This window comes from Emydura macquarii, unplaced genomic scaffold (assembly GCF_026122565.2).
Source record: "Emydura macquarii macquarii isolate MOO-44397 ecotype Brisbane River unplaced genomic scaffold, CSIRO-AGI_Emac_v2 contig_968, whole genome shotgun sequence".
Classification (NCBI taxonomy): Eukaryota; Metazoa; Chordata; order Testudines; family Chelidae; genus Emydura; species Emydura macquarii.
This window is the reverse complement of record NW_027131105.1, coordinates 10,321,429-10,346,044: the sequence shown is the minus strand read 5'-3', so window position 1 is coordinate 10,346,044 and position 24,616 is coordinate 10,321,429. Positions and strand designations below refer to the sequence as shown.

The following is a 24,616-nucleotide window of genomic DNA, read 5'->3' as shown; positions in this document are numbered from 1 at the left end:
ATAATCAAAACAGAGATGAGACTATTTCCTTGGGAGTTTGCAACGATGCAGTTAGCCTCTTGGGCCCAGTCCCGCTTCAGTTGAAATTGATGGGAGTTCTGCCTTTCAAGTCAATAGGAGCAGGGCCAGGCCCCTGACTTTTTGCCAAGTCCAATGTGTCATTACTGTACCTGAACAAAGTGGGCTAAAGGGCCTATTTTTCAAATTAGCATGCATGTGACTGTGGCCTAATTTGCGCACACAATTTACCACAATTGCATGTGCAAATTTGGTATCTGTGCATTAAATGCTTCCATTTATCTACTCAGTCAATGTAACAGCACACATGCAATTTTGAAAATTCAAGGCATAAATCCACAGCCTAGGTAACACGCAGAGGAGATACTTGCTACACATACTAAAATAAGATATCTCTCCTTGATCAAAAGTCCCTGAATTTATACCAAAATTAATGGTATATCTCTAAATAAATCTAACAAAATTAGCAGAATTTTAATACAAAATGCCTAAAACTGTGGAAAAAAATAATTAAACTAGAAAGGAACATTTTATCAGCAGGGATATACTGCAAACGTTTGATACAGGCATGTTCATCAAATTCTAGCACCATAAATGTTATCTTCCTCACTAAGTTATAATAATAAACACTTTGCAATTTGAAGGGACCTTTCATCCAAGTAGTTCAAAGAGCTATATAAACATTAATTAAGCCCCACAATCCCATGTGAGGTAGGCAAAGAACACAGCAGAAGGCAGAAAATAATATTGTAGTCAACTGAAACTGATGAAGAATTTAGGTGGACAGAATTACCTGTATTAGAATTTTATTAAGGGATTGGGGTAACACCTCATATTTTTTAATACAGTGCAAGTTACTTATTAAGCCATGGGTCTCAGTTTAATGTCAACTGCAAAAGACAAATACCTCCAAACAGCATAGTACCCCTTAAAAACCACGCTGAGGGTTTGGGCACTGTACGGTATTGATTCAGAGGGAAGAGTGCTGCTTTCTATGGATAAATCAGTATCTCCTTTTAAGCAACTGACTATTTCCAGTACTGCAGCTGCTTCTTATTCAATAGAACATTTAAGAGTCTGTCATCTGAGTTTAAAACACAAGGCTGTGTGTGTATGTACAAGCAAGAAATAGCTTACTGGAAAATATGAAAACATTTCATGTAAAAAAAGATATTCAGTTTTGTACTCTTGTTGACAATCTCAAATGCCCAGAAAATATGGGCTGACTTGTTTTTGATTGCTGTTACAATAACAGATTAATTTAATAAGAAGTGGGATATCGAATGACAAAAAAATATTGGTTGAGGCATCCAAACCCTGACCCTAATGACATTCTTATGTTAATTCTTGTTTTCTTTTAGGCCCCTACTTTCTTAATAAAACCTATATTTTAAAAAAATTTTAAACACTGCAAATTGTCCTGAAGAACCATTTCTTTTTTTCTTTCTTTATATCAAGTTTACACATACAAGATCATACTATATATGCATGCACACATTTGGTGCCTGATCCAACGCTCACTGAAGTCAAATGGACATCTTTCCATTGACATAAATGGGCTTTCAAACAAGCCCATAGAATTGGGTGAGTTATTTATAAATGAACAATTTATTTATTTGACGTAGTCATTTATACTATTTGTGAGTTATTCATCAATGCTTGGATTTTAATTCATGTACCTATTACTCAAACTTATTTGAAAGTTTTATGTAAACAAATTTCAGCCTTCAAATTGGATTGATAACTAGTCAATTTAGACAATCATGCAAGAGTCTGAAGACCCTTGTGAGTCAACAAGAGTTGAGAGCATGCCATATCATGCAGGACCAGCCATTTGATTCTTGCTTTGGCTATGCTATACGCACAATTTAGTATTTGTGCTGAGTGATTGTTTATGTAAGTCACATAATATTGCTTCATTTCACTGACTGGTTGACCAAAACTTTTATTAAACCGGAGGAAGGCTTGAATGAGTCACTTGTGGTGCAAACCTTCTTTCAATGGAGTAGTTGCATTATTTCCAGATAGAATACTTGTGTAAATATTCATGATATTTCACTTTCCCTTAATATTCTTGAAAGCAAAAATGCTCATATGAATTATTAATTAAACAAAGGAATTGGGAGTATCATCGGAGTAAATTTGTGATGCATATTCAACTGAATATTTGCGTATATCTTTTTCCAGTAGTCACCCCACTCTATATGTATACTCTCTCAATGTGTAAAATGAATATATTCACTTAGGGCCTGATCCAGCTCACATTAGAATCAATGGAAAGACTCCCATTGACCCTGTGGGAGCTGGATTGGACCCTTAGCAGCCAATCACGTGAAGCACTGAGCATCCTCAAGGCCCACTGAAGGCAATGCCAGTTGAGGGCATTCTGCACCCTGTAATACTGGACCCTTACTTGGAGTGAATGAAACACCTCTCTTAAACTAAGAATAATATTAATTAATATTAACTGCACTGAATTAATATTAATTAATATTAAACTGTACTGAAGCCATGAAACTGAAAAATGGGTCATAAGATGTAGGCCTACAAAAGACTTTGGGTCAAATTCCTTAGCTGTTCTGTGGGAAAGCTGCTTGGGTTATAGCAAAACATTTGGTAACTAGTGCAGTCTACAATCTTAGATGCACGTTGTAGATTGTTAATGACAGTCAGTGGGTAAACTGCATAACGAAGAGTGTTCCCATGAGAATCTAACAGTTTTTCGGGATTATTTCTCTATGGTTTGCCATTGCTTGTGGAGAAAAATAATGGAAGCCTTGAGATCAGTTGGTAACTAACATAGGTTTGGTTGTGGTGGTTTTTTGTTTTGTTTTGTTTTTTTTTGTTCCACTGTGGAACATAAAATGTTTTTCTATGAAAATCATCTTAGCACATTATTTTTAAAATACTATAATTTTCACTAAATTCAGTTTCCAACTCACTGCTGTCCAAGTTTTGCAGAATTATGTTATTTTTGAAAGTTATTTCCTTTGCCCTGAAATTACCTATAAAGTCAGCCTGAAATCTGGTCCTGTTAAATTAATCTCTCTTTAATGGAATGAAGCATTTTTGCAATGTTTAAATATAAAATATATGTGATAAAATAATTTGTTATGCGAGTTCCCACTTATCCTCTGATCAATGATGAAAAATAATGTTTTAATTCTATATCTTTGGCATCAAACATGATATAGCAACATAACAATAAGTGGTGTTGGCGATGTGGAAACATAATGGATTGATTTTCTTGAGTTGTACTTTTCATGCATTAGGACCTATTGTTACAATGAAAATATTCTGCAGGATTAGTTTATAAAGTAAGACTACTTCTGTCACCAAAAGCCATATAAAAAGAATTACTCTGCCATGACTCCAATAGTTTCCTTATAACCAAATGATAACTAGAAGTGAATATCCATTTTCAGCACTTTTTAAGTCTTCACAAAGCTATGGGGTGACTAAAATGCACCCCTCACCCCCGAGTTCTAGAATATGGTTCTTAGCAGTTCTCATTGTTAACACAAAGGTTCAGCCCAGGGACTACAGGATCCAGCATGCAATCATATATCTTGATCCAAGTGGTCTGTGCTCAGATCAATATAGAACATTAAGTTCTTAGACTTGCAATTTTTGCCTTTGTAGTAAAGTTGAGTGATGCTGAAATCTTTTGCACTTTTTCAAAATTAAAAACAGCTCTTAGGCTTCTGACAAGTCATTGATGTATCCCTAAATATATTCAAGTGTGGATGCCTCTGGCATACCATCTTGCTGACTCCCTCTCCCCCCCCCCCCCCAACACACGCTAAGTGTGTGAACCACACGCTTTCGACATTTCATCTGTTAGCTCCAACACAACACTGGCTACATTGCTATATGTGCTTCATCCTTTACAATAAGAAAGATACATTTGTCAGATTCAGAAGTTTGTCCACTGTAACTATAAAGTACCTTCAAATTATCACTTGATAAATTATACCCCAGGGATGTACTCACTTTTTTTTTTTTTTTAAGATGCTCAGAATATTACAAAGCACATGTGTTGATACACATTGAAACAGAAGTTTAGAGTAAACTCCTACAAAACACTCATTGACTTCAATTGGGCCAGAATTTCACCCTTAGTTGCTAGCTGCATATTGATTTAGGATGGAGGAGGAAAGCTGTAACAATGTCTACCTGAACCAAATAAATCAAAGAAAGTAGGTATTTCTAGTTCTTCTTTGTACTTCTGTGACAGAAAGGATACTATTTGCAAATATTAATGTATTTTGTGATCACGATCTCTCAGTATAAAGAAAGTTAAATTAAAAAACAGAAACCATCACTAAGTATACCAAATTGATATAATCATTTGCATAAACTATATTCATGTCCAGTAACTAAGCAACGCTCCAACTATAATATATTGTAACAATAATAAGAAATGTCACTTAACATAGATTTAGAGAGACACTAAATGCAACAAGCAAGCATAATACTTTTGGGGGGAATGTTCAGACAAATTCATTTTCTTTGAAGTTCTTCTTTTAACCCTATGAAGGACTACTCTTTTATAATAATAGCGCAAGCGACTAAGGGATGTCTAATGTGTGCCAGACTTCTCCATTGTCAGCTCAGCTTCCCAGCACTAAAGCTTGGGAAAATATCTTTATTCCTCTCCCATGCTTTCGGCTTAACAATTCCAATATGGAGAGAGTATTGGAGAGTCAAACAGATACTACTGCACGCAAAGCCAGTGGAATTCTAAAGTTTTGCTTGCAGGACAGCTAATTGCCTTGACCTTTCATTTGTAGGAAAATCAGTAAATAACTTCCCCTTTTTAGGATGTTGCTCAAGTCTGGTCTCCAGTTGTTGACCTAAACCTTATATCACTGCTAAGAGCTTCTTCAGTCACTAGAAGCCAGGACCTACCCAGCATTTTCTGGTACAGTATACTTACTATCCCTTGCTTAAATTTCAGAACATTAAAACTTTACATGACCCTTACACTAACACGAGAAATGGCATCCAGTCATTGATGGGTAGACAAGACAAAGTAAAAGCTAAAATCGCATATCCTTCAACATAAACTTAAGAATCTCAGTTTAACTGGTTTGTCACAAACCGTTGTATAAAAAATTGAAAGGGCTTACTTGAAACAGTCATCACAAGCAATGTTCCCCGTAGTCTCCTTTATAGTGCGTTCAGAAACAAAAGCTGGATATTCAGTATCACAAGGCTCAAGGGTTTGTTTCAATCTCTGTGCTATAGGCATATAAAAATATCTTAATGTTACTTGGGAAGAACAGCATACAAAATTCTTCACAATGTGAGCTACTGTAGCAAAAAGCTTACAGGGAATGGAAATGTTACTCAGCTTCTGCCACCCTGTGATATTTCCTAGGCAGTGCATAATGCTTTTTTTTTTTTTTTTCTATTTTTTTTTTTAAATTAACAAAACCCTTTTGTCCGGGGGATGTAATTTTGTAAGACATAAACCTTATCATAGTTATTCATGATTCACCATAGCCAAGCTAGTTTTCATTTATGGACAAGATTTTATTTTCACACTATAGACTCAAGCTACATTAGCTGCTGCTTTTCTGTTTCAAGCGTACATATCCAATTTCTAATTCTCCTTCATAACTATATTTAAATTTATTTGCTGGTGTACCCTTAACTAAGTTACTGTACATTCAAAGTGAAGTTAACATATCATTTCTGTGGAGGGTAACCTTAGAAACTTTGCATTGTCTCAGAACTCACAAAGAAAGTATATAATGGACAAAAAAAATTATCTTTCAGAGAAGAGATGCTCAATTTTTGGGTGTCTGTACTATCTGCTGCTTTTTCCTTCCCCAGCATAATAATACTTAGCTCTCCACAGCACTTTTCATCCATAGATCCCTCAAAGTGCTTAACAAGGGAGGGTAAGTATCACTATTCTCATTTTATAGATGAGGAAACTGAGGCACAGAGCAGCAAAGTGACTTGATCAGGGTCAAACCACAGGACAGTGACAGTGCTGGGAATAGAATGGAGATCGCCTTAACACCCCCTTTTCTAGTGACTTATTCACTGGACCATATTTTCCCCCTTACATATGCAAACACAGACCTATCTTCAACTAATTGCTATGTGGGAAATCTACCTATCAATTATGCAAAAATAGATTACACTGAACCGGTTCATGGACTCCAGAGTTTCTCCACTCAAGATAGTTTTAGATTCAGTGGTAAGCCTACTGCAAATCAGTTGGGGAATTATCCTAAAATTGGGTTTGTAAGTCAAAAAGGGACACTTGGATATACCTCTCTGAACCAGAATAATTTGTACATGCCAAATAAAAACAAATGTTCTCATGTGCATCAAACTTAGGTGGGGCAGTATTGAAGGGAGATGAGAAGACAGGAAGTGGGAAAGACGAATTAATATGACATGTCTCATCCTTTTTTATACAGGCACTTTTGAAAATGGTACTTAGGCTCTTAAATCACGTTAGTGCTTTTGAAAATTTTATCCACTCTCTGGCCTGGTCTACACTACAGAGTTGGATCGACGTAAGGCAGTTTACGTCGACGTAACTATGTAAGTGCCTACACTACAGTGGTGGTCCTGCATACCTAAGTAGCCCAGTACTCGACCTAATAATTCCACCTCCATGAGAGGTGTAGCACTTAGGTCAATGTAGTTAGGCCAAGGCACTGTCTGCACAAACAGTGCTTTACTTACATTGCCTGTTGGCTGCCTCCCGGTGAGGGATTATAGGGGCGGGGAGGAGAGTCCCCGCCTGGCTGCCTCCCGGTGAGGGATTATAGGGGCGGGGGACAATCCCTTACTGGGAAGAGGCTGGGCTCTGGCTCTCCTTCCCTCTGCCAATCTTTCACTGGGAGGCAGCACTTGGGGGTCTGGGCCGCCAGCCCCGGCAGCAGGGAGGTAGGAGCTCCAGCTGTCAGCCCCGAGGTGGGGAGGCTCCAGATGTCAGTGCCTCACAATGCCACATTTCATTCAGTTGTGTGAACAGTGGAAACGCTCCTGGTAAGGATGCACTCCGCCAACAAAAGGAACTAGTGTGGACATGAAATCCATAGCAATTACTACGGCGGCCGTACATCGACCTAACTTAGGTCAACTTAATTATGTAGTGTAGACAAGGCCTCAGTGTTTTGCACCTGTGGAACTAATCTGACACTGCTTCATGATCCATAACAATTTAGCTGAATAATTTTACAGAGTGGGAAATATCTGAGCCACAGAAACCTGTGCATCGTGCTTCATGGGTAAGATTTTACATTGAAATAATAAAGTAGATTTGAAAATTAAATGCATTTTACACTAGTCAGGAATTTATGATGGAAAAAACCTTTATAATCAAATGTGTGAAAACTAGAGGAGTGGGGAAATCACCATACACTGTAGGGTCCTGCATCTGTCAGGGACCACTTTACTGGTCTGGCCACCTAGATGAAGTTAACTAGCAAGGACCTGCACCATCTCTCTTTCCTTCCTGTTTCCCCCATTTGGGGTGGTGAATACTTGCTGCCCCAGAGTGTTTTGGTGTGACCCCCACCTATGATTCTGGGCCCTACTCCCACAAAAGACCTAGGTTATTAAGAGGCTGCCAGGGATTGGAAAAGTTGCAGGTTTCTCTGGTCCCTTGACTATGGAGTCCAAGGTTTAGGAAGCTATCTCCCTTCTCTAATTCACAAGTGCGAGGGAAGTCATAAGGCTCTGTGCTGCAGGCAGAAATATGCAGTTGATGAGTTGGCAGGTGTTTGGAGTAGGTTTAGTGTCTATATTAATGCACAATGCTCCTATACTTGTCATTTTTTGGTCAGCATGGAATTTCACCGTCAGAAAATCACTATGATTTCACCCTGAAAATCACTATGATCTATGAGATATTAACAAAGGTGAAGGAATCTGTTGCTACTGCAAGAGTTCTTTGGTTTTAATTTAGTGGGATGTATTCATGATCACTATAACTCTCAGTAGTACTAATGGGAGCTATGCTGTGGCACCTGGATAAGAACATAGCTCAAAGTTTGCTTTTCTGAAAACTTTTTCTTTCATTTGTCTTTGCAAATACAAGTCAATTGCCAAATGACTGCCAGCTCATCACATTTTAATTAGGTGAGCTAGCTAGATAAAAATGATAGCTTTTCAATTAACAGAATGAGGGGGTACTTTCTATATTCTTGTTCATTAAGGAAATGGAGCAGGTGAAGTGTACAATTACATGTTCCATTTTCAGCTAAACATTCGTATTGTCTTTATTCGGTAAAGTAGTGGTACATTTTTGTTTTTAGGAGAAAAAAGAAGGTTGCAGGTTAATACCACTGTTGGTGTTTGGTAGCTAGAACATACCTACAAACCAAGGCAGGCATTTGTTTCCATTGACATTTAATGAAGAGATACTAACTATAAAGGCATTTCTCCAAATGCGATGCATGCACCATTTGGATAAGTTGAATCAGGACTAGAGGTGAGCGAATAACTGATTTTTTGCTGGTTTTCCAGAAGTTCCAAAAAACTGGGGGGAAAATCAGTTCAACCCAAACCGAAAATGAAAATTCAGACTTTTCAGTAAATAAATACAAAAACAAACAAACACAAACACACATTTTGTTCTGGGACAAATGAAACATTTGGTTTCTGGGCATGTTAAACCTTTTTTTAAATAAAAGCAAAGGGCTAGATTCACACAACCAGAGCAGGAGATGGTGGTCCCCTTAATACCATTAGGGCACTCACTTGGGCTGTTTGAGACCCAGGTTTGAATCCCTGCTTCAGAGCTAGTATTTGAACTCAGATCTTCCCCCTTTTAGGGTGGCACCCTAATCACCAGGCTATAGGGTATTGTGAGTCTCTGACTGTCACATGCTGAAGTGGTTCCATTTCGTATAAAATACTTCATTAGTCATTGGGCCAGAGAGAGCAAGAAAGAGAATAGCTCTACAGTCTGGTGATTAGGCCACCCAGCTAGGAAGCTGTAGGTTCAAGTTCAAGTTCCTGTGCTTATGGCCATTTAATTATTTATACAAGGTGGAACAGTTTCAGTAAGTGAGATTGAGAGAGACCCACCACAGAATACCCGATAGCCTGGTGATAAGGGCACCTGGGAGATGGAAGGTCTGAATCCCTGCTCCAGGGCAATGACCTGAACCCATGTCTTCCCTCATCCTAGGAGAGTGCCTGAACCACTAGACTACGGGGTATGTGGGGAAGGTGCAGCAGCATCAAAGGAATGCAAAGGTGAATGAAAGTTTAAGGTTATGTGTGCATCCCCTGCTCCTAAACTGTGCTGTCAGAAACTCAGGATCTGAGCCTCAGAATAGAAGATGGTGTTTTAATTGTTAGAGTGGCAAATGACAAGTTTTTAACAGAACCTACTATAATAAGCAATTAAATAGCACTATTCTTACTAATTACCATACAGTAATTCTGAAGTATCAAAAAGGATTTAATAAAATATTAGAGCTCGTCAAAACTTGAAATTTTTATTCTGCAGCCAATTCTGACATTTTGAAATATGTTTTCATTCCAAATCGGAACAAAATGAAAATAAATGGCAAGTTCTCTTGAAACAAAAGTGTTCATTTTTTAAAAACATTGTTTCTGTAAAATCTAAACATTTTGTTCCAGTTTCAATGTTTTTAACATTTTGATACTCAACTATAATTTATAATATACCTTATCAAAATGCTTTTTTTCAAGTTTTTTTTTTTACTGAAATTGTTGAATCGACATATTCCATAGAATATTTTGATTTTGATGAAACAGCATTTTCCAGCAGAAAAAACATTCCATCAGAACTGTTTTGACCAGCTCTATAAAATATGTGGTATAAACAGAATGAGATTAATGATGATACTTTAAGCAGGAAGATTTTTTTTGTTTTTGAATGTAGAGAAGAAAAAAATATTAGAACTGGAAAAATTCATCTTGTTTTACTGTATTCGGATAAACATCACATCCACAAAATCATCCTTAATATTATTCATATGTCACATGCATTTTAAGTTTTGCTTTTATGCTAATACACTGTGATTTCACTGCAGTATTAAAAATACACACAGGCACACAAACAGAGACATATATAAAATATCTGAGTCCTAAACTATTATAATAAAGGCTAAAAGAGACAGACAAAAATTTACCATTAGCAATATTAATATAGCATATAAAACATTTCATGTATGTTTTAATATTAACAGTGAAATTAATTCTAGAATGTTTTTCATTAGGGCCATAAATACAGTTTACACTTACCTTTTACTGTTAAATCTGAGTGCCACCAACTGCACAAATTAAATTCCACCAGGAACCTAAACAAATGATCAAAATGTCTCATATTATTACACAGAGCATTTTCAAAATATTAGCTATGTGTTCAATCTTTAAACTGTCAGTACTGTGATACCATTCATTCTATTCCAAATAAAAACAAACAAAGAAACTAAGTTGAAGATGCTAGCATAACTCTTGAGTTCTTTTGCTATTGTTATATTTTCACTTGCCAGTGAAAAGTTATTCTGAAATGAACTCTATCAAGATATTGTAGCTACATCATTTTATAAATAAAGCGCTTTTACATGAGAAAGCTCATTATAATTCCCAATGCATGGCAGCCCACAGCAATTTTACAGTTGACCATTATTTATAGTTATTCTTCATCACACAGAATATTTTGATTCTCTAGTAAAAATCCATATGGTTAGAACTTTCCTGGCCATGATACAGAAGTACAAATAAAATACTTTCTTATGCTCATTCCAGGATCCTGAATAATAAAATATTATTTCACTTCTAGTAGCAGAACAGACTTGATTAACCAGTGGCTAACTACCTAATATATATATATATATATATATATATATATATATATATATATATATATATATATGAAAGAGAGAGAGAGAGAGAGAGAATACACTATCCCATGAAAATACACTAAGTGTATTATTAAAAAAGTCTACTAAAATTTATCAGTTTTTACTGTAAATATTATTCATATGAAACCAATATGCAAAGTTAATCTTAATGACAAAAGACTGCAAATTTGCAAATTCAGAAGGGGAGAAGTGGGTATCTTGCCATTTTTATGTTGTTACAACCAGCAACAAAATCTCATTTGTAATATGATTTTTTTCTGATCTATACTTTGAGAAATGCATGCAAGATTCAATTCTGCAGAGTGTTAACAGCCATCTAATTACAGTTTCTCCTATCAGACTTCAAACTGTTTTACAAAAGCTCATAATATTTTCAATTAAAACAAAATAGTTATGAGAAAAGATTGCATCCTATTTATGGAGAGATTGCATGTAAATCTGCAATTGAGCTGTTTGCAAAGTACAATAATAAACTACACATCTTAAAATATTCTAAACGATTTGTTTCTATAACAACATAAAAAAGATTTTTTTTAAAGCTCTCCTTCCGTTTGTATGATACTTCCCTGTACTTTTTTAGGCAATGGGTCTAATTTCTCACAAAACTAATGCCCACTAATGCAGCATCTATATTCATTTAAAACATCATGGGGATTAGACTAAGTCAACAATTAAATAACATGTGACATGCACACCTTGATCTGGCATAAGTTTTAAAAGGTCCAACTTATAGAATACTTTATGAAATCATGAAACAATACAATGAATCACTAAGACAGTTTGTTCTATTGGCTATAGCCCACCCAGGCTGCACTAAAAACAGCCAGACATTCATGTTAAATTTAACAGTAACCACAATAATAAATTTGGTTTGCGTATTGCAAGCAGACTGCTAAGCAAAGACATAAGGATATAAGTGATGACTATGAATAACTTATTAAAAATTGCAATTATACATTCCTGTAATATTATATATTTTCTAAGATTCTTACACCAGAGATTTAATAATAAAGAAAAAATGTTACTGAATTACTAACAATTTTTTAAAAAAGAATTTAGGATGTAGGACAAAAAAGTACAAATATTCTTTAAATTCTTGACTAAATGTACTTACATGAAAAGTTCAGTCATTATCCATTTTACTGCAGCAAAGAAGGCATTATAAGGCTGAAGAGAAGCAACTTATTTAATAAAAAGGTAAAATATACAATATTTGTACCTTAACTGACGGCTTTATATAAAGACAACATTATTTAAAACATATAGGTATCACGTCCAAAGGAGCAGAGCTTTATCTAGGAGATTAAAAAGTAGGATACTGTATCTCAATGGCAACATTTTAAAACATTCAAACTATATTGTCATGAAATGTGCTTGACAAGTAAAACAAATGTGATACAATGCAGGAGTTATCATTGAGAAACAAGGAAGCTCTGCAAATGATACTTAAATATTTTACCTCTAGGGGCTACTATTTCCCAAGCTAATGTGATAGGAGTAGTACTGATAGATCACTTAAGTGTTTTCAAATTGTAATTCACAGGGTTGCCTATCTGCAATGTAAATCTCGATTCCCCACCTCACTGCCCTTCATTATAATTGGGTTAGGAAAACTGTACACAGCTTGAATTTAATTTTTCTATGTGAAGTCATCTGTGCCTTTCTGAAAACTCAGCAATAGGAAGTATTCAGAGTTTTAAAATATTTATTAATTTTCCCCATATTTTGTGGGAAATTAATTAAACTAATAATTTAATTATTTTAAATTAAAGGAATTTAATTGATACTTTGTCATCAGAGTTTTTATTGTGTTTTATACATTTTAAATATTTTACATAAAAATATCAATAGGAATATTCCTTTTGGAATAACCCAGGCAGAAGAGTCAGTTTCGTGAAATCTGAAATACAGAAATCCATCCTCTCACATATTTATGCCTAGCTCTTTTAGATCTGTAAGATGTTTTGAGTTTCTCTTTTTGGTGCCAGAACAGCAAGGTATTATTTAAGCACAGGCATAACTTTGAGTATGTGAGTAGTCACACTGACTGTCATGGAACAACTCAAATGCTTGAAGTCATGTGTATGCTTGCTGAATCAGCACCTTACTAAGGTCCCCATTTCAGTAACATCTGCAATACCTAGGCACAATGGAAAAAGAATGGAATGTCAGTGCTGTTTTATTTCTGATTTCTGGCAGGTGAGGAGGATGTTTAACTAAACAATGCCATTTTTTAAGAACTTGAGGTCATGTTCTCCCCTAGGCATATACCGTGCAAAGAGAAACAGAACAACCCTAATCACACAGAGGATGCTATACACAGATTTCCTCTCTTAGGGAAGGGGAATTTAAGATATAATTCATATGAGTTATTGCAGCTTTGAGCAGCAGTAATTTCCCAACTGAAGCTTTCAGAGACTGCAAAAGGGGTTTCGGCACATGGCTGGTCAACCCACAGCCAACTGCAGGATAGTGTATGTGCTGTCATTGCTAGAATGGGATGCTGAAGTGGTGCAGAATTAGCAGGGACTTTGAGACCTAGGAAGGACTGATTTATGGGAAGACATCAATTAATTAAACAGCTCAGCAATGACTAAAGGGGATATGATAACTCTCTACCAGAGCTGGTCGGAAAATGGAATTTCCATTTGGTGAGAAATTCAGACTTTTCAAAATTGTTTTAATTCCAATTGGAAAATTCCAAAGTTTCTCTCTCTCACACACACAAAATCTGAAAATCCTTTATTCTGAAAAACTTAAAAATTTTCCATCATGTTGAATCATTTCATGTTGATAACGTCAAAACAAATAAAATATTAATACAATAGTTTAATACAATATAAAAGAAAAACATTAATTTAAATGTTCCAACATTACCAAAATATAACGTTTCAAAGGTTCAGAAATTAATTTTTTGATGTTACTGAAATTTTTCCATATAATCAAAATGGAACAAGAAAGTCAAAGTTATTCATTTAGATGTTTTCCTGGTGAAAATTTCATAGCAATTGACACATTCCCATGAAATGTTTGATTTTGACTAAACTGCATTTTCTGATGGAAAACAGTTGACAATTTTTTTAAAACCAGCTGTACTGACTGCCTATGTATATCTGAAAGACACCAACACCAAAGGGGGAGAGGAATCATTTAATGTCATGATCTTGCAAAAGGATCTACCTGGCTGTCCCTCTACCTTACATAGGTCCCTTTTCAACATTGGTTTACTAACGTGGCTCGTGGAGGTATAATTTGAAGTTATTAGGTGAAATTCAGATAAGAAAATATTAGTCTGAATAGCAAGAAAAGCTTCTTTATAAGAAGATTTATTTGACTGTGGAATATTCCCATAAGGGAAGGGGCAGAAATCCCATCACTTGGGACTTTTAAAACTACTAAATATACTGTAGGGAACAATCCTACATTGACAAAGAGATGTCCTGGATGATCTATATGTCTCTTGTCCATTACTAACATCTACTATTTTATTCTACAAATCCTGATGATGCTCCATCTCCTGCTATGCACGGTCACTCCTCCTGAGGGGATGATGTGGTGGAACACCATCTCTTTAAGATATATGCACATTGTGATGCCTTTGTTCCACTTCTGCATTATTTAAAATATGAAATGGCACACACAATCCTAAACTTCCAACAGGGCTTCAAGACCAGCTTTACTTGTGCCTGCAATTGCACACATGTAATTCTAAGGTGGGAATACACCATATCTGTGAACATGAACAGTATGTTTATGTGCAAATTGTTACTGTAAGGTGCAAAGTTGTGGGCCAAAACACAAGTGACCTGCTTTTAAAAAATCTGGCCCTAACTGTTTTTAGCCTAAATTTTCTTCACACTTACATTACAATCATGATCATTAGATCTAGGTGAACCAGCACAGATAAAACAAACTCTAAGTGAAGCTTTGCCCATCTTTCAAAGTGAACCTGATGTAAATGTTTTTTGAGAGTTAAAAAAAAAAAAAGAGGTTATCTTTAAAATGATAGAAAATGTACACCACATGTCTCAGTATAGGCCACAATATTCCAAGAAAGGCTTTTCTCCCAATATTCCCACTGTGACCAGAAATACATGAAAATCTCTTGCAAAAATGCGTGCTTTTGCGAGAGAATTTTTGCATACTAAAGAGGTACAGCTCCACATTCTGGGATGCTGATCCAGACTGAATTTATCCCTGGTCTCCGCTCAAAAAAAATTTTTTTTTGATGTTTACCCATCGCTATTACTTTAAAGACATTTTTAAATCTCTCATGCAAATCTGATTCAGAACATTTTATATTATTTAGCCAACAGCTTAGAACTTGATCCTGCAAACACTTACTACTTTGCATAGTGCTATATAGTCCCAATATGATAGTAAGTGTTTTTAAGGTCAGGCCTTTGCTTGGAAATGGCGTAGGCTGATGTGTACGGTAAATCCGTATCTCCAGGTATTTAATATGTGAGATCATGCAAATATATAAATGAAAATGTTGTAAAATGCATATGATTATTCAACAAGCCATAAAAATTATACACAGATATTTGAAGATTGTCATAATATTTACATATTTACCCCACCGTTTAAGTAATTATGCTGACAGAAATATTAGGTTTAGCTTGTATATCTGTACTCAGGTTCATTTATTAAAAAATCTGTTTAATAACTTTTTCTAAAGTCTACGAATCAGTGAATAGGACTATTCAATTTTGGGATTATTTTGTTACAGCCTTTACACACATTTTTCGTGAGTAATATAAAAACTGTTCATTTTGTAATATAAAAGAGATAATTCAACTATTAACATCCGATCTAATATTCCCTTCTCACTTAAAAAAAAAACTATTACTATTTTGTATTATAAAACACTCTAAAATTATTAACTTTAACTCTGATCCTTCAATGACCAGGGGTCTGTTCATGTGAAGCACATTTGACTTTACTCAGGTTCTGAGAAGGAATAGGAGTCTGTATGCAGAGCTAGTTATAGGCACAGAGTTTAAGTGGTCTGTGAAATTCCACTTTAAAAAATCATTCTGTTCTTCACTTTACTGCAGAAGTGCAAAGCAAGATGCAGAAAACATTAACTTGCAGGCTTTAACAAAATCAACCTTCCTCTAATCAAAACCTCCCAAATCTTTATTTTCTTTCTTTCTTTTTTTAACAAATTATATATTTTTTAAAATTCCAGATCTTAGCCTAAAGCAAATGTTTATAGTTAATTTAGGAAGCTATGAGACGAGATGTTCACAATGGGAAAAATAGCATGCTGGCAGACCCTTAGCATTAGTGGTCCTAGTGGAAAAAGCCACTGTACAAAGGTTTGGTCCTGCAAATACTTAACACAGTGGATTTATTGATACAGAACCATTGTTCATATGGGGTGGGATGGTATGATATATGTAAGAGCTTTAATAGTTCCAAATAACAATAATAGGCTTGTAATCAAAATATTACATCATATATATTTGCAACAATTTTCTTGGTGATTTTATGGAAGGGTGCTCATAATGTTAACTATACTTACGTCCAGTAAGCTATGGGCACTGTCGCTACTCTCTTTGTTTGTTCTACACATGGCCTGGTAGTCATAAAGTGTAATTCTACAGAGAAGAACAGAAAACTGCTTGACTAGAAGAAGAAAACACACCAGAATAAAATGGTGAAATACAACAGAGTCTGCCCATAAAGTAGGCAGCAAAATAAAATTTAAAAGGGTGGGGGTAGGGTCATTAAAATACATTCCAGACAAAGGAGAATAAAGGCAAGAAACACTGTAAAACTTTGTAAGGATTTTATCAGGCTGTGGGACAAAACGACGGCATAGTTGGGAGAAGAGAAAATAGGGAAGGTTACACATACAGTACAACAGATGGTGGGATAAACAATGCAAGGAGAAGGAGATTATACATTCAACATGACACTTAAACAATTAGATTCTGGACAGAGATCTGCACACTTAGCCCCAGAAAATGAAACAACCTATGCATTTGAGGGGCTACTTGTGCCACAGCACTCTTTGTAACCTCAAAAATGAAGTGAGACATCTCCACACGTCTACAGAGCCCAGGTACAAATTATCCGCACAGAGGGTTGTGGCTTCCCAAGAAGTGGGAGATTGAAGCTCAGAGTATTAGCTATTTTGATATTTCAACCAGTGTGAGTGTAACTGTGCTACATTTTACACATGCAAAATATTCAATATCAATAGTACTTGTTGTAATCAACAATTTACAGGAACCTCCTCAGATGCATAGTCAATAGGGAGCTCTCTGCCTACTTGTGATTTTACCCATTTTTGACATAAATGAGAGATTTCAATGTAAAATCCAGCACTCAGAGACACGTGGAATTATGACAATCTCTGTAAGACTGTATCCACAGAACAAATCAATTACACCTATCCACATAGATTGCTTTTAACATCTGTGACAGATGAAAAATTGATTTTAATAAGTCATTACAAGTATGAAGTAACAAAAGTTACTGATACAAATTAAACATTCATTTAATGGTTTCATCATCAGAAGTATGAGAGAACACAAGTGGATGTGAATGGCTTATAAAAGCATGAAAGGGGACACCAGTGTTCTGTAACATTTGGCGTGCCTCTAAATGAAATGAAAAGCACATCATGCCACTCTGGTTAGGCCAAAGAAGGGATGTCACAGTAGCATGTCAAAGCCAAAGAGTCAGATAATGACACACTTTTAATGTCACTAAGAGGCATTCTATACCGTATACATGAAATGCTGGCAATCCAAACTGCAAAATGTTGCAATCCATATTGTTCGGTAACTATTTATAGTTTTGCTGATCTAAATTTGTGACTGGAACTGTCAAGAAAAGGATCTGAGAAATCAGTCAGGTATTATATATTAGTTACACAGATATTTCTCTCTGGCTCATATAAATTTTGACTAAGTGATTTGGATCCTGCAGTTTCAGCTAAACATTTTGTATGTGTCACATAATGCTTTCTCACTTACTATATCTTATGTCCAGTAAAGAAACGGCGAGGAACCCAGAGCTGTATTGGCCTGGCAGAAAGAGGCATATGGTACACAAAATGCATAACTAGAGACCTATACATGGGTGTAGGTTAAACACTGACCATATTTGGCAGAATCACGCCCACAGCCAGATCCGCGCACACAGATCTGCCAAGACAAACAGAGCAGTACATGGTGTAAGTTGTGCTGCCTTTATGGCATGCAGAAATACACCACTTTCTCTAGCTTTCCCCCTCCTCCCAGCTAACCAGGGTCAGGATGCAGATCTAGATAGATGATTAACTTGTTACACTTTCCAAGTCCCTCCATCTCTAGTATTGGCTCCTGTGTTTCACTCCTCTGTATCTAAGAACTGTGCACTGCCCTTATCTACATATGGAATTCCCATTCATGTCAGCACGTGTTATGCACACAAAGAAAAGCAGTTTACAGGCTTTAATTTGCTCTATGCAGAATAGCCAAAGAAGTCTACTTGGCTGAAATGCCCCCACCCTCCCATATCCCATTGTCTGTTCTTAGAGTATAGCAGTGTTCAGATTAGTTTTCACTCCTTTCATCGTATGTTTGAATACAATGAATAAGAGTACTGAAAAAGTGGTATTTGAAAAGTGCTATCATATCATCTACTGTCAGCTTCATCTGCTATAAGAAATTATAAGAAGTTAATCTGCAGATTGCTTTATCCTGCATAGAAGTTTTAAAGACATTATTTTACTATGTACGTAAGTATTTCGAACATCTGTTGTAATTTAGACTGCAGTTTTAAATATTTGAAGACAACTTTTAAAAAATTTTGTTTTCAATATTAACCCCTGTAAATACTCTGATTGTATAAGTGAAATTTTGTGTGTAGTTTCTTTACTAAACACTCAATGATAAAGGTTAATAAAATATTGCAATATGGATTCAAACTTTAACAAAGTAATTTTAAATACAAAATTTAACTGAATAAATCTGGTTATATAGTCTGATTCTTGAAGACTATCATTTTGTATAGGCACTATCAAAAAATGTAAGATTGCTGTTATTGTTCATAATACTATTGTTAAAACATGTAGTTAAATAGAATTTTACTTTGCTGAAAGGCAAGAAGTGAGCCTTAGCTTTAAGGCACATAGCGTTATAACACAGAGCCTTAAAATTTGGGTGAACATATAGCATAATTGCTATTGCTAGGCTGAACCTCCACAAACCCCTGCATATATGATATTGCAATGTGTTTATAGTCTTTTCTAAATATATCGAAGTGTTTCCAGAGAGAAATCTTCTTCCAGAGAGAAGATTCCGGTTACAGATGGAAAGTATAGGAAAGTTGCTTACAAAACAGAGAAAATGTATCCAGGTGGAAAAAAAATTGAACAAATCTTAAGAAAAGCTACATGACAGACTCAGCTTTCCCAATAAAGGCCTGGAATAAATTCTGCTTTTGTGAAGGAAGGATTGATGTTGTTACAGTATGGGCTATTCAACAATGAGTATTAAATCCTACCATACTGAGTAAAATAAGTGTTATGCTGCTTTTCCAAGGGTTGGCTTCAATGCTACTGAAAACCTGCATCTTTCTAAAGATATTTCAAACAACATCAACAAAGGATGGGCAGATGACATTAGCAAGTGCATGACTGCAAACATCCCAATAAGGTCTGATTCTTCAGCAACGGAAGCAAATGGGCTTTTTGCAGTGAACGTAAATGGCCACAGGATCATGCCCACAATGAGGCTGAAATTTGAACACTACAACACGTTGAAACAATTCAGGACTTTCACTCTATGTCACTATAAACATTATTAAATACATTAATATGTATTAAAGTTCAATACAAATGGGTTCTACAGCATTCACAAATTCAAATGCCAGGTTTCTTTTATTCCTGAAAATATGTTACAGTTCTAAGATTTCCTGTGCATCAAAATGCTAAAAGACTTCTACTGCTATCACTTGCAAACACTACCATAGTATGAATGCCCGAAGTAGTGGCCCAAGATTCTGTAGTGCTTCTGTGCGCAGAGTTCTACAGTGTTATGCTAATGTCATTCTAGGATATGATAAGGTTTTTTCCCCCTCAATATTTAGACAGATTTAACTAAATGTTGCAAAAAGAAAGACTTCTAGATTATTATCCTTTTTGAATTGATTGTGTTGCTATTTTACATAACTACAGTTTGTGGCTACCTGTGTCCTGTTCAGCTGATTATAGTTAAAGAACATGATAATTGCCAGCTTCTCCTATGATCTAAATTTAAACACATCTAGTTATGCCCAACCCAAGCCTGATGTGTTCTTAGCTTCAGTAGTTTATTCTTGCCAGAGAAAACATGCCTGAGTCTTTATGCATCACTGTACTGTTAACTGCCCACATTTCCATACTTTATCATCATCATTTAAATCTACAGAACAGTTGCTTTCAAAATCTGATATACAACAGATATGCACTATATATGCAACTTTAAGTAATGGAAAACAAATTTTCAGCAACTAAAGATGCACTTCTGGTTTTAGATAAACTTGGGAGACATATCCATTTTGGTGAAACACTTTTACAGTCAGTTTCCTGATACAGTGCAATGTACTTGCAGCTGAATAAAAATCTGGTTCAAGAAAATTAAACATCTAATAATTAACACAATCCTCTGTCTCTCTGATCCTTGCTAGCTTTCCATGCTTTTGTGGTTTGAGGACCCCACCCTCAGGCTATTCCCCTTCAGGGATTTTGTCGCCCCATGATTTTATGATCTCCCCCAAAAATTCCCCATCCTGGCTCAAAATCACTGAGTAGGCCAGTGTGGGGGCCAAGCCTGCCCATACTTTTTCTGTGCAGCTTCCTACAGTGAACTGTACCTTCCTTGTGGGATATGGGTGTATATTGCTGTGCACCCACTAGAGGTAGATGGTTTCTCCCAGGTTATCTCGGGGTCCTGCTATTTGTTCTCAGATAGTGTTTGGCTGCACCCCAACTCTATTAGGCTGGCATCTCTACCTTGTTGATCCACACAGGAACTAGCATCTTGGTCAGGTTTCTTTTTCTAGCCCAGGTGTCTGCTGCCCATGCCTGCCCACAGGAGCAATCCATGAAGGGGCAGTCACGGCAGAAATGACCCATTGCCAGCATGAAAAGCAAGTCCCAGTTGAGGGGTTATTCCCAGCTGAGGGGAGATGGGACTCTCATGTTTGATCTTTCTTTGGGATTGGTTCCTCTTCTCACCCTTTCTTCCCCTTGGAACTAGTCTTTCAGGGCTTTGTTGTAGCTATGGACTGGCCAGGGGGCCAGATCTGGCCTGCAGTTTTCCAATCGTTGTCCCCCTCAGGAGGCCCGAAGGTCTGCCATCACTGGTCCCCTGGGGTTAGCATCTTTGGTCTTAGGTGGTCCCACTGTCAGGCCTGCAGCTGCTAAGTAAATTTCTGCCAGCCTGATTGCCTCGCCAGCATCTCAGGCTGATGTTGCAGCACCCACTCTCACTCCCCAATTAGGAGAACCTGCATAAACTGTTCCAGCACCACTTGTTTGGCACCTGTCCCCCTGTTCATTTGTCAGGATGGAGCCACTGCCAAGAGTGTTCCTTAAGGCTCTGGATCACTGCTCATGGCCAGGTCCCCGGGGAACATCTTTCCCAATAGAAGCACTATTGGTGGGTTTCTGCCATGATATTGAAGGTGTCCAAGATGGCCGCCTTGACATTAGCATAGTCTTAGGCTTCTGTAGCATCAAGGTTCCGGTACCCAGCTTGAGCAGGTCCAGTAGGATATGGTGCCATTGAGCTGCTGTGGTGATCCTCTTGAAAGTGACCAAGAAAACTTTGGGGTCATCTTCTGGCCTCAGTTTTGCGAGTCCTACAGGGAGGTTCGTAATTGTGGTGGGGGTCTTGGTACCAGCTGCCATGTTCATGCTTGCTCTTTGGGATTGTAAAATGGCCACCAGTTGAACCAGGGATTGTTGGTGTTCCTGCTGGTATGTCTCCAGGTCCTAGATAAGCTGCTGTTGCTGTTGTTGGACAGTCATTTGTTGGACCATTTGGTTGTGCTGCTGCTGTTGTTGGGCTGCCTGTTGTGGATTGCTGTCCATCAGTGACTTCAATAATTTGTCAAGGTTCATTTTTCTTCTCTCTCTCTCCCCCTTTTTTAAAAATTCCCTTCTACTACTACTTCTCAAGATCTTACAGCAGACCCAGGGTGAATGCCCACATTCTCACCAAGCTGTGATGGTTGGCACTTGATGGAAGCATCACATAGCGGTTAGGGGGTCAGTTCCTCCTTAGGACAGAGGGTGGTTGGTAGGGAGCCCAGGCCCTCCCACTCCACCAGGCTGCACCCAGGGCCCTCTGAGAGTTACAAAAGCCAGACACCCAAGGGTGTCTTAACGGCTGCCCTCCCTGGGTCACTTCCCCCCATTCTATAGTCCAAGTTTTGTAGTCTGTAGCAACAGATGCTGAAGAAAAGACATCAACTGCACCTTTAGTTTGTCTAGGCCTAGCAGAGAGGCTCCCCTTTTCCCAGAGAGCTGCTGAAGTGTCCCTTCTTAGGAGCTCCCAGGGCATGTCTTTCTCCCTGCCTTGTCAGCCTCTTTCTGAGCAGTATGTCTTCCTTTTAATCTCCACCTTCATGTGGAGCATGCTCTGCAGATGCGGCTGGGTAAGCTCGTCTGAGCCCAGATCTGTCCTTTAATCCCCTCCGTCAGTCCTAGTGCAGGGTTTATACACCCCATCACAACCAGCAGCACAGATTATACTAACAGCTGTACAGAATTGCTTTCAGTTAGATCTTCAGCATGTGTTTTACTTTCTACTTATCAATGCCAAACATTCTTATTCACAGCTACACTAGCAAAGGGATTCAATTGAATAAAAGATAATCATTTTCTCATCAATTCAAGATATTTTTGTCATATATGTAATTTATATGAATGACAAGCTTAACATGGTTCTGTCTTGTAATTTATGCAAACCCTGATTCTACAAGAAAGGAGGAAATGCACACAAAGGGAAACTGGGAAATTGTCAATCAGAGTAGCCTTGCACCAAAGTGAGTAATTAACACAATCTTCTTCCAAAATTTAGCAAACCAAAAAAATCTGACTCTGAGTAGTCTTAACTTAATGGATATGCCTGTGAGCAACTGTTAGATTCACCTCCAGTGCTCCATAGTCATTGCATGTACTGCATACGCAGATTCCCAAGGGTCAGTGGACAATACTGTGGTACTTTACAACAAATTATTTATCAGCTACGTGATGAAACGTACACTATACATTGTAAATAAATGTTGTGAAATTATTACCATTAGGAGACTGGATGACTCAGATGCTTGGTCGAGCACACACAATTTAACCTCTAGGATGGGAGTTGAAATCCCACACAGGTAGACAATGACTGAATAGGTATCATATGAAGGCCACTCAGTGGCCTAAGTGAAATGAGTTGGTGGGTCTCAGTTCAGTTGTAATGGACAAATGTCCACTTCCTCAAACATAGTTGGCATCCTTCCTGGAATTCATAGCAGGGGGCCAGGATTTAAGGAGCATGGAGAGTGAACTAGCCTCTGATGCATAGAGGTGGCCCTATAGGTCACTGGCAGGACAGTGTAAGGAAGTCTGCACCTGTACCTCTTCCATTGACAAACAGATCATTATATTCTCCAGACTGTCAATCCAGCACATTTCATCACTACTAAATTCTTTTAAAAAATAAAAATAAATTATGTCTGTGACAAAAATAACTTGTCAGCACATGTCTTTGGCTGTGCTTTAGGAGAAGAGCTGAACTAGCTTTTAACTGCTTCTAATTGCCAAGATGCTGCAAAGCATAACATTTATAAAGGCTACAACTCAACGTTTCTTTCTAGCATGCAGAACAAGTACTTTATTGCACAGCACACATATTTGGGGCCTTATAGTTGGGTAAAGATATTCCCATACATCTTAGTACACTGTATGAACACAGTAGTAAAATTCACTCAGACATAAAGTCCAAACCGTGCCCAAATTCAGTTTTGAGCCAGTGAATCTTAGATGTTGGAATGGCAGAGAGTGTACCACAGAGCCACGAAAAAGTGACAAGAGCACAGGCCAAGAAATACAACTGGTAAATTAAAATAGCCAGAATAGAGCTCCTCTTTCTGGCAACGTCATTAGGTAAGACATGGAGTCTCATCTATCTTTAATGTCTAGATATTGTGTGCAGGTTAGGAACAAGGCATATTGTGCAGAGCATTTCTGTTAACAACCACCACCACCACCACCACCATCCAACCGCCCCCTCCTCCCCACTGCCAATTGTGCACGTGACTGCTTTACTTTTGTCACATTTTAAGACATACTTTTGGGGTATATGTTGGGTCTGATCCTGCTCAGAGTCAATGGGAGATTTTCATTGACTTCAGTGGGAGCAGAAGCAGACCCTGGGGACTGCAGCAATTAAATAAACAGTGATAAGGACTATTTTCCTGTGGACCAGCAAAATAATGTTTGCATTTGTACAAGTGAAAACAGCTACATTAAACGCCTTCTGACTGTCCTTTCACCCATAGCACCAGTCTCCTCCACAGCGCATACTTCTGTTCATGAAAAAAATGGCTGATAAAAAGGTCATTGCATTTTTAAATGATTTTGAATACTGCCAAATAAATCCAGCTGGGAAGCTGAGCACTACATTAAAGGAAACAAAACTTCCCAAAACAACATTTTTCTTTTAACACCTTCTCTAAAACATTCCCAG

The 24,616-nt window shown here is 37.2% G+C and overlaps 1 protein-coding gene across 1 annotated transcript in view; it reads right to left on the bottom strand.

Annotated features, from left to right (window-relative positions):
• Positions 1 to 24,616, bottom strand: part of CACNA2D3 (calcium voltage-gated channel auxiliary subunit alpha2delta 3) — a 665,237-nt gene that overhangs the window by 17,034 nt on the left and 623,587 nt on the right. Inside the window, exons 31-34 of the mRNA XM_067544184.1 lie at positions 16,423 to 16,498; positions 12,007 to 12,059; positions 10,270 to 10,325; positions 5,151 to 5,262 (exon numbers count right to left, since the gene is read on the bottom strand). Of these exons, the coding sequence (XP_067400285.1) occupies positions 5,151 to 5,262; positions 10,270 to 10,325; positions 12,007 to 12,059; positions 16,423 to 16,498 (297 nt within the window). The remainder of the gene's footprint in view (positions 1 to 5,150; positions 5,263 to 10,269; positions 10,326 to 12,006; positions 12,060 to 16,422; positions 16,499 to 24,616) is intronic.